The 11552-nt window shown below is 39.5% G+C and overlaps 1 protein-coding gene across 1 annotated transcript; it reads left to right on the top strand.

Annotated features, from left to right (window-relative positions):
- The first annotated feature begins 1649 nt into the window (after window positions 1–1649).
- Window positions 1650–11309, top strand: LOC306846872 (thyrotroph embryonic factor-like). Its single transcript, XM_079380546.1, has 4 exons — window positions 1650–2609; window positions 6423–6854; window positions 9074–9318; window positions 10448–11309. Exons 1-4 carry the CDS (start codon window positions 2417–2419, stop codon window positions 10661–10663), a joined length of 1086 nt encoding a protein of 361 aa, XP_079236672.1. The 5' UTR covers window positions 1650–2416; the 3' UTR covers window positions 10664–11309.
- Window positions 11310–11552: the final 243 nt, after the last annotated feature.

The raw sequence follows: 11552 nt of genomic DNA on the forward strand, positions 1-11552 counted from the left end.
GCCTTTAAAACTTTTAAAAATTGATTCTAAGAAGCCTAAAAGTCACAATTTCAAAATTCTCTCATATTTATAGGTTCTCCGTGACGCTTGAAACGCTGAATCATTAAGGAATAAAAGCCATGGAAATTCACTTGTCAAAAGTTATGGGGGTTAACATATGTACATAAGTTACTATCTTGTTTACTATGCAGCTGTAAATCAGTTCCAGAAAAATGATTTACATCTTGCCCTTTCGCGCATACAACTTAATAAGGATCAGATGGTTTAATATTATTTCAAAGGGATATTATCATAATCTCACACACTTTAAATTGTGCATAGTAAACCTATCAGCTGTGTGATCAAAAACTGCAGTCTGTGTATAAGAATCCTAGTGCATGGAACCTTCTTCGTATTTGTTTTCATTTTTAAACACGCAAAGGCAGATTCCATTTGATCTCTGCATCTGACAAGAGTTGCCGGCACTAATCCACAAAGATCTCACCAAGCCGCCTTTGCATGTTGTTTTACTCCCATCTCACGCGGCACTAGCATGGGGAGAACTCTGGGAGGAGCGACTGACCTAGTTTTGTCCAATCGGATCTGGCGAAGGGCAGATACTGACCTACTTTAGACCAATCGCGTGAAGGAGAGGCCGTCGGTAGGTAGCGATCGCGCGTGCCTGAGCCATGTGCTTGCTACGAGATCTAGTCCTGGCCTTAAGGTACTGTGGAAATACATTTGTGTCGGCCAAACTGACATGCTCACGTTTTTTGACTTATTCTAGCCAATGACAGCTAGCTACAAATTAGAGAATGAATGAATATGATGATGCTTAGAGAAAGCAGCGTTACCAAGAGTCACAGTTTGAACTTGGACAGACCAGACAAATGTTATTGCAATTCCAATAGTAGTCTTTTGTCTTTGCATCTATTGATTCTGTCATATCTGTTTACATTTGCAGGCACATTCTCAGACAATATTGCCACTGTGTAGATCATTGCAGCCCAGCAGATCTTGCAAGGCAACTTATGGAGCGCATTTATAGATAAATGATATGACGCTGTGTCAAAGTTACACATATGATTCTTACATACACATTTATTATGAATGGTGTCAATTCAAAGTCCGAATTCAAAATTATTTTAACATTTTTTTAGCGAGTCTGTAAAAACGTATTAATACGATTAAGATTGTTCAAGGAAAATGGAAGCAAGGTAAGGAGCAAGTACAGCATTCAAGTATTTTTTGTTGAGAATGCTGAAATTTTTTTCAAAAAGCCAACATAAATACAAAGTACACATTTATGAGAACTAAACACTTTTTAAAATTCCCTTTTGTCATTGACACGCACATGCATTATATCGAGCTGTGTCCTGCTGTTTGGATGCATGAGTCCTCCCGTTCAAATGAGTTCGATCTATGAAAATGTATCGGCACAGAAGAGTTTAGTGAAAAACAGGGGTGGTCTGGCATTAATATGTAAACAGGGACACTTTCTATTGGCCAGAGCGACTCGTTTATCATATTGTGGGCGTTGATCGAGGAGGTGTGTATAATGAATAATTAATAGCCCCGCCCTTCAGTGCCGTTCCACCGTGAGGTGATGTCACGAGCGCTGCCCGTGTATGTTCCAGCTGACTCTCGCTACGATACCGAGCGCTCGCTTTACCGAGCGCCTGAAGAAAGAAAGAGAGAGAGAGAAAGAGAAAGAAAGAAATAGGTTGCGGAGGTTAGCTACAAAAATAACGAGAGAGAGAGAGAGCAACAAAGAGGGCAGAGGAATAATAACAGCCATCAGTTTTGACCGTCACCGGTCACGTTTAATTGTTTATTATATTCTGAAGAGGGGAACCATCTTTTTATTTGCACACGGAGTTTTTTTCAGCTCTCTCTTGATTCGATATTATAGTTTACTCGCAGTTTCCTGCTGACTGTGTGGGACTCAATCGTATCTCTGCCTCCATGGACGCCCGTCTAATCCAACTCATTCGTTTTTTCGGGGAATATTTCTGTCCTGGCTGCGAGGAGCACCAGTTAAATGCGATGACATACGTCAACAAATGAGCGGCGATCCGACGGAAGGTTTACTGAACGCCAAACAATCGGCACAATCTTCTTTAAAGGGAGCCTGTGCGTTTGAAGGGGATGAAGTACAACTCCGGCATCTTTCTCACTTGAGCAGACCATACAGAACGTCAGTTCACTTCAGATTCCTAATGGGAACGCATTAGGACTTTGAATTCGAATTTAAATGCTCATGAACCTCCATACACACACACACACCACGATCCAAGGTTCATTCAACTGCCAAACTCTGTGTTTTTGTACATTTCTACTTTTGATTGGAACGCTTGATTCAGTCAACCAGCTCAACTGTGCAGTGATCTGAAAAGTTATAAACTGGTTAAACCTGGACTAGGTGTTACACCAAGGAATGTCCAGGCCAATTTCTCAGCTATTGCCACCTGACCTTCCAGCAGGGACCAGTCCACAGCTCGGTCCTGCTAACCCTGCAGGTACCACCACCAATGGCCACCTGAATAATTCCATGGCCAGTCTGAAATCCCTTCTTCAGCTGCCTATTAAAGGGGACCAGAGAGGGAAAGACTGCTGTGCTGAGATGAAAGGTGACTCTCTCTCTCTTAAATAGTGTCTCTGTTAAGATAATCTGTTTATCCACAATGTAATTTTTGCTTATAGTGTAGTTAAATCACCAATAGAGAGCAGCAATATAACTTTTGGTGCCTCACAAGCTCTAGGCTGATCTACCTAAGTTCTGTACAACCAGGAAACATCTTCTATTCTTGACTCAGTTAGGCTGTTTCCTCGACTCAATGGCTAAATCGTTGACAAATGATGTGAATTGATGGGTTCACTATAAATTGAAGAAATTAAGGGCCTCTCCCCTCTCTTAAAGGGATTTCTAAAGCTCCCATGGCTGCCATTAAAGGGATGCCATCCTAAAATGCATTGAGGTGTTGTCTTAATACAGATGTACACATTACTATTTGCTCAGTTGCGCAATCTTGTGGATAATGCATGTCACTTCAGGTTTAGAAAGGTTAAAAGTAATCAGGAAGAGGAGGATGGGTACTGTGACAGCACTTTTAGTAAAAGGCCAGTGTTGTTTTATCAAAATGTATTTGTTCATTCTTTAAATACGAGTTTGTTATTGGTAAATTTTCCAGTGTAATGACACCTCGCTGCTGTGCTTTCTAGAAAACTCCCAGTCTTCATCGATATTCTCTTTCTCTTTCCATTTGTTACCGTTGTTTCCCTCTTCCAGTTTATTGGTTGCAACCTCTTGAACATTCCTCCACTTCCCATTTGTCAGGACACTGTTATGTAGAGTAAAACACAGCTTTTTCCCAGCTATCACTATGCAGTGCATATTCCCCAGCTCCATCTTCAAAAGCCCCTGTGCTGGAGATGACAGCTCAGCTCCCTGCTTCCCTCAGAAGCACTCATGCAGTACTTGCCAGCCAGATTCCCCCCCAACCCCCCACATCTCTCATCTCTCCATCTGAGCGACGGGCAGAGAGAAAGAGACTTCCATCTTGGCCCATGGCATTCCAGCCATGTACATGGCATTGTGTGTTTCTAAGCCCATTGCAGCTGTGATACTGCAGGGTTCGAGGGTCATGTACTCGTGAGATTTGTTTATTCATTAAGCACACTGTCCGCCTTTATGCATGGGCGGCATGTTTATTTGTGGAAATACGTTGGGATGCACCGGTATTAAAAATGTTTATTTTCATGTTATGGTTGAAAACCGATAAACGTCCAATTAAAATGATATACTGTTTTGTCTACATAAACAAAAATAAAGCACTAAAAAGACAATTATTTTAAATGCTATAAGTGAATTTCGGCACCCAAACATTATAATGTACATTATCTTAAAAGGATATTCATCTTGAGATTTGCTTAAGATTACATTTAACAGTGTTATTAAATTATTGGAGGGGACTTTAAGTGAGTGGACTTTAAGTGAGTTTTAGATGATGGCGAAGATAATCTAAATGTAAAAATAATGGACATGAGCATGCAGAATTTAGTATTCCGTATTATCCAGCAGTGTTGTAGTTGTTGTTAACTACAGCTAAAACTACTGATAATTGTTTGTGGTAATTAAAAAAAATCAACATTAAAATTACTAAAATAAACTAAAACTGTAATAAAAAATTAACATTATATATATTAAAAAATAATAAATATTTGGATTAAAACATTTAAATAATATAAAAATAAAAGCTAATAAACACTAAAATAGTAAAATGATTAATTACTATTCAAATAATGTGTAATTAATATTAAAATACTAAGTAACTTTTTTGTTAAAGTTTACAAAATTTAGACAATTACGTCATTAATCTTCCAAACCGTGTTTTTGTGTTATCCTTAATCACTACAGAATGCCTACATTTATATTCAGATTATTCTTCCGCAAGACACATGCAGTTTTGTTTATTAACCACTAGAGCTCCAAAAGATGCATAGTGTACCTTTAAAAATCCAGAATCTTGCTGATAATGTTAGGGTACTGATATATCATGCACCCCTTGAAAATTTAATTTGCACAAAATTTGAGCTTTGTGCTATGGTAAATTAAAGTTTTTTTGTGTGATTAAATCCAGAATTTTGCAGATTTTCTTTCCAGTGACATACAACCCGAATTCTGGAAATGTTGGGATGTTTTTTAAATTTGAATAAAATGAAAACTAAAATAATTTCAAATCACATGAGCCAATATTTTATTCACAATAGAATATAGAGAACATAACAAATGTTTAAACTGAGAAATTTTACAATTTTATGCACAAAATGAGCTCATTTCAAATTTGATGCCTGCTACAGGTCTCAAAATAGTTGGGACAGGGGCATGTTTACCATAGTGTAGCATCTCCTCTTCTTTTCAAAAGAGTTTGAAGATGTCTGGGCATCGAGGTTATGAGTTTCTGGAGTTTTGGTGTTGGAATTTGGTCCCATTCTTGCCTGATATAGGTTTCCATCTGCTGAAGAGTTTGTGGTCGTCTTTGACGTATTTTTCGTTTAATTATGCGCCAAATGTTCTCTATAGGTGAAAGATCTGGACTGCAGGCAGGCCAATTCAGCACCCGGACTCTTCTACTACGAAGCCATGCTGTTGTAATAGCTGCAGTATGCGGTTTTGCATTGTCCTGCTGAAACACACAAGGCCTTTCTTGAAATAGGCATCATCTGGAGGGGAGCATATGTTGCTCTAAAATCTTTATATACCTTTCAGCATTCATAGTGCCTTCCAAAACATGCAAGCTGCACATACCGTATGCACTTATGCACCCCATACCATCAGAGATGCTGGCTTTTGAGCTGAACGCTGATAACACGCTGGAAGGTCTCGTGGAAGATTTCCAACAAGAATGTCAAATTTGGACTCGTCTGACCATAAACACTTTTCCACTTTGAAACAGTCCATTTTAAATTAGCCTTGGCCCACAGGACATGACGACGCTTCTGGACCATGTTCACATATGGCTTCCTTTTTGCATGATAGAGATTTAGTTGGCATCTGCAGATGGCACGGCGGATTGTTTACACCGACAGTGGTTTCTGGAAGTATTCCTGGGCCCATTTAGTAATGTCAATGACATAATCATGCCGATGAGTGATGCAGTGTCGTCTGAGGGCCAGAAGACCACAGGCATCCAACAAAGTTCTTCGGCCTTGTCCCTTACGCACAGAGGTTTCTTCAGTTTCTCTGAATCGTTTGATGATGTTATGCACTGTAGATGAGGAGATTTGCAAAGCCTTTGCAATCTGACGTTGAGAAACGTTGTTTTTAAAGTATTTCACAATCTTTTTACACACCCTTTCACAGATTGGAAAGCCTGCTTCTGAGAGACTCTGCCTCTCTAAGACATCCATTTTATAGCTAATCATGTTACAGACCTGATGTCAATTAACTAGATGTTCTCCCAGCTGAATCTTTTCAAAATTTCTTGCTTTTTCAGCCCTGTGCCAACTTTTTTGAGACCTGTAGCAGGCATCAAATTTGAAATGAGCTAATTTTATGGATAAAAATGTAAAATTTCTCTGTTTAAACATTTGTTATGTTCTCGGTGTTCCATTGTGAATAAAATATTGGCTCATGTGATTTGAAAGTCTTTCATTTGTAATTTTATTCAAATTTAAACAATATCCCAACATTTCCGGAATTCGGGTTGTATATGCTAATTTCTCTCTTAGTCCTCTCTGCGCTGTCTGGTGCATAAGGCAACCTGTTGTTTCCATAGCAAAAGGTTTTTAAGGGGCGGGGTTGCTAGCCCCACGCCCAACCCTCCTCCTTTCTCAACCGGGCTTGGGACCGGCTACGACGGAGATGTATGCTAATTTTTTTATGATAAAATTAAAAAAAGTGAACATATTTGATGGATTATTATTCTTTTTGCCACTCTCAGATAAAGACAAACCGCTGGACTCCGATGAGGATTCATTGGGTGGAGTTGGGGGCATGAACAGTGGGAACGGCGTCCTGCGTTCCACTAACCAGTCCGCCTTCCTTGGCCCATTGCTATGGGAGCGTACATTGCCGTGTGACGGCGGACTGTTCCAGCTACAGTACATGGACCTGGAGGAGTTCTTGACAGAGAATGGGATGGGGTGCATGCCATCGGGAAACACCTGCAGTACAGCCGCTCAGGTCCCTTCCCAGAGTACGCAATCAGCCGTACCCAGCCAGAGTTCCCAGTGCCCACCTTCTTCCTCTCCGCCATGCTCTTCCTCCGCTTCCTCCATCTCTTCCCTCTCCTCATCGTCTTCATCATCCTCTTTACTGGGTCTAGACGTGCCGCAGGGCCCTGGACTGCTGGGAGGTCCGGAGTGTCTGCATGGTAAGAATGTTTTTCATTCTAATTTATGAGAAATCATAATGGCTTGCTAATGGTTTAGTTGCCGCATACTGTTTTTAATGAACTGTCTAAAATAGTTGCATATCACAGATTGATTAGTGTTTGTCTGTACGACAATGTTATTTTGTTTCCACCACTTTTTTGGTGTATTTTAGTGTGTGCATTGGTGTGAACTTGAGCAGGATAGTCTCAGCGACTCGTGTAGACTGCAGTGAGGCATGATGGGATGTCTAAAACTGTTGGCCTCTGAAGCCCAGGGCAATGCAGGCTTTGAAGCTTTAAGGGCACAGCTGTGTGTGTGTGTGTGTGTGTGTGTGTAGAGTGGAAATGTTTCTTTACAGCATAACCTCATGTAATATTTGGGGAAGCACCAAATTTTGCTTTATCAAGCAAAATAAATCCTAACTAACAACGTAATGGCATTATTGATTGCATATACTATGTGCAATACTTCCAATATGTCCTTAGTTTTGGACATTGTTAAATTGAAACTAATATAAATTATTGTACAGTATTCTGCACTGTATTCACAAAAAGATCCATTTGAATTTTCAAAACGCTGCACAGAATGACGGAGAGAGAGGAGCGCTGAGATGTGGGTGCCTTTCTATTGCATGTTTTGAAATCTTTCTCTCTCTCTCTCTCTCTCGCTCCCCCTCCCTCCTGCTCTCTCACACGTTGGGGCCATGTGCAGTAGACTTGTCACGTGCTGATGCAGAGAGCAATGGAGAGAGAAACTGAGGGGAAAGAACGGACAGGGGAGGAGAAGGAGGGGCAAGAGGGATAGAAAGAGAAAGCTAAAATATATAAGTTTTAAAATATATGTATGCCTATGCCTGGAATTTGTCTTTTCGTAATGGTAAAACAAATGTTTGATTGTGTTTGAATGTCTGAAACAGATCAAGCTGTGTGCATTGATATGTGTGGCGCTAATAATGTGGGGATAATTGTATATTTAAAGTACATTAACTTGTTTGTGTATAGACAGACAGACAGATAGATATACCAATAGATCGATATAGTGAGAAAGATGCATTGGTCTAGATAGATAGTTAGGTAGATAGGTAGATGGGCTTGCTTTTGTATGGCAGTATAAACACTGTATGTCATTGTGTGTGTTTGTATAGCTTGTACTATGTGAATTGTGCACACAGCTGTGTCTCTTGTTTATGTCTCCTCCCGCATAGAAAGGAAGAGGCCTAAAGGACAGCTGGTCTTGTACATGTTCATGGGAAAAAACACTTTTTTTCCCCTTGCTAGATTTCAGACAGACGAGGATTAGTACAGGAACTGGACAATACGTCGGTTTGGTGGGAGCACGCTTTACGTAACGATCTTCCTATATCACTTTGTGTTGGTCTTTGTGTGTTGTCTTAATGAATGAAAAACAAATCTTTGGCAGGCCTCCTGAGTGCTCAGGCTTAGAAGCTCATTATTAAATTACAAAGAATTTGATTATGTTTACATGAGCAAATTGGGCTTTCGAGAGCTGTTTTAATTCTGAAACCTGATTGTTCTGTTGTTGAAATAAACAGAATGATTTTATTTCAACATTTACAGGCGATGTTTAAAGTTGCATACAAGAGCAAATGCTACATGCATATAATTAGCTCTCAATTCTATGTGTGCATCCAAAAATACATTATATCTGTGTAAGAAGTTACTCAGGAGCAATTTAAAGCAGCAGCTCAGAACAGCTAAAGCAGAAAAACTGCCATTACAGCTAATGTATCATAATTAACGTCAAGTGCTCGGCTTCCAATCGCAGCGTTATCAGCTGCTCTAAAAGCATATTTCACACTGACAAGAGGAAGAATATATGAGAAGTAAGCAATGTAAAGTGCTGGAAAACGAGGCCCAAAGAATTTAAACGATCTCGGCCGTGAACAAAATGTGAGCGTTTTCAGGGTCAGTTTTATGGTGTTTCTCTGGATGTTTATAACATGAATTGAAACTGCAGGTTGGCTTGTCGACCTTGCCTGCCAGCTGCTGAAATTGGCAAGTGTCCACGTTGGCTTTTGGCGGAACCTTGTGGCCAAAACAAGCCACCGCATCTAGTTAGGGAACATACTCTTGTATTGTTCATAATCCTCATTGCTTTTCGCCCAGACGCGTGGTGTTTTCATCTGTCTGGTAACACGTGGTCTGCGACATGTGAGAGACTCTTTTTTTTTTTCTGATGTTTTTTTTTTCCTCAACAGGGGCTCAAACTGCACCACCTGACCCTTCTCCGAGCCCCTCCTGCCCACCTCCGCCGGTGGTGCCGCCCACCAACGTGGCTGATGTCATGGTGAACTTTGATCCCGACCCCGCTGACCTCGCCCTGTCCAGTGTGCCAGGCCAAGAGGCATTCGACCCACGCAGGCATCGCTTCACAGAGGAAGAGCTGAAGCCTCAGCCCATGATCAAAAAGGCCCGCAAAATGCTGGTGCCAAATGAACAGAAGGTACTACAGATCATTTTATTTGTAGAGATTGTTTGCCAAATTTCTTATCATGCTGCTGGCAAGCATCTATAAATAATCAATGAAATAAATCAATGAAAATTAAATATTATAAAAATCTCTAAAGTATAATATACAGTTTTATTCAGCATCCTAAGAGTCCATTTTATAAAAAACATCAACCGTATTGTTATTAACATTGTAACTGTATGGTTCTGAGCTTGAATAAGCCGCTGTTATTCTGATTATTACATATTACAATAGATAGATAGATAGATAAATTATTGTTTTCCAAATTCCAGATAAACTTCATTGTTTTATCATGCTGTTGGCAAGACGTCTATGACAATTAAAATTAAATATTATAAAAATCTCTTATATAAAATCCATTTTATAAAAAATTATTGTTATTAACATTGTAAAATTCTGTGCTTAAATAAGCTGTTATTGTTCTGATTATGATATATTATAAAGGACGCACCGATATAAGCATTCTAGCTGATATTTAAATTTATATGAAGCCAATAATGATTAATTATTATGGTAAATAACAGGTAAATGTTAACATTTTATAACATTAAGAAAATAAATTAAAAATAAAACACATACACACACAAAAACTTTATTTTACAGTAGGTGTACTTACATGTACATACAGTGTACGTAAAGTGTAAATATCTAAGAAAGTACTGGTAATATAAGATAACTACATGGGGTAGGGTTAGGTTAGTACCTAGATATTACCCAGTTATTGTAATTACTTTATTAAATACATAGTATGTACATGGGGAACAGGACTGTAAAATAAGGTGCTACTGTTTCAAACGCTAAGAGGATTCATGTATGAATTTATTTACGTATAGAATGAAAAATGGATATACATTTTTTGAGGATTACATTTAACAGTGTAATTATTCAATTACTTGTTTTTGTGAGCATAAATGTGAGCATGACGATAAAGCTAATCTAAATGTAAGAATTGGTGGAAATTAGCATGCACAATTAAATATCGAATATCAACTGATATGACTAAAACAAATTAATATTGTCTAGTAATAACCCATATGGTACTCATATATCATGTCTCCGTAAATTATGATCTGACCCTTTTCCCCATTTTTTACCTCCAAAGGATGACAAGTACTGGAACCGACGCTTCAAAAACAACGAAGCAGCAAAGCGTTCTCGTGATGCCCGCCGACTGAAGGAGAACCAGATTTCCGTCCGAGCAGCATTCCTGGAACGGGAGAACGCCGCCCTTCGCCTGGAGGTTGCCGATATGCGAAAAGAGCTGGGCCGTTGTCGCAACATCATCAACAAATACGAGAGCCGTCACGGAGACTTATAAAAAGGAGAAAGGAAGAACAGAAGGAAGAGAAAGACACGATTACTGATTTTGAAATAGCGATTCAAGGACTGTTCAACTCATCCTGGAATAGCATTTTCTCGTAGAGTTTGCTTCAAATAAGCACTACGATACTCTGTTCACTGATTTACATTTCTTTCCGTACGTGCAGGGATCGGTTGAATTAGCTGGTGTGGTGCTTGGTTGAAACAAATACTTGAAAATTGTGGTTCAAAGTTGAGCAGCCCCAGCACGAGGGATGTGCATAAGGTCTACCTGTACTGTAAGCACAAACGCATTTCATAAGCATCGGCTCTTCTCCTACGATACACCCCAAACTTTTCTGAGGATGTGCAATCCAATCTCTCATAAATACTCACGGATCATAAAGGCAGATCATTTATAACGTCACGTAGCCCTTGTGAACATCCTCTTTCTATACAGGACGATTTTCTCAGAGAGAGAGCTATACAGGAGGCGGTAGAGATGTAATTTTTTCTATGACAAAAAAACATTGTATATTTTTGAACTGTTAGGGTCAGCTATAATAGAGTAGATGAAGAGGCGGAGGAGGGAACGCGGATGGTGGCAAGAGCGCGAAAGAGATTTTGACATAGGAAAACTGTATATTTTTATACTTGCAGAAGCAGGCAGACGATGAGATTTTGGAAATAATCTTTTTTGTATATTTTATATATGGGTGGGAGGGTGCGGGGAGCTGGACAGAAAGAGGGCTATATGAAGAAAAAGTCAGGATCGTTATCATTAAATGATATATTTTCAACATCAGGAGCAGTCAGGCTGGTCAGGAAGAACAAGACTAAAGGGACGGACGTCAATAAGAGTTACAAAAAGAAACGGAGCTGATGAGAAACTAAAAATAGCGGACATG

This window comes from Barbus barbus, assembly GCF_936440315.1.
Source record: "Barbus barbus genome assembly, chromosome: 27".
In the NCBI taxonomy this organism is placed as follows: domain Eukaryota; kingdom Metazoa; phylum Chordata; class Actinopteri; order Cypriniformes; family Cyprinidae; genus Barbus; species Barbus barbus.

Bases quoted from the DNA above. Each gene is read 5' to 3' on its own strand.
- LOC306846872 (XM_079380546.1), top strand. From the start codon at position 2,417: ATGTCCAGGCCAATTTCTCAGCTATTGCCACCTGACCTTCCAGCAGGG. The intron at 6,855-9,073 runs GTAAGAATGTTT...TTTCCTCAACAG, and splicing joins AGGTCCGGAGTGTCTGCATG to GGGCTCAAACTGCACCACCT. The intron at 9,319-10,447 runs GTACTACAGATC...TTACCTCCAAAG, and splicing joins TGGTGCCAAATGAACAGAAG to GATGACAAGTACTGGAACCG.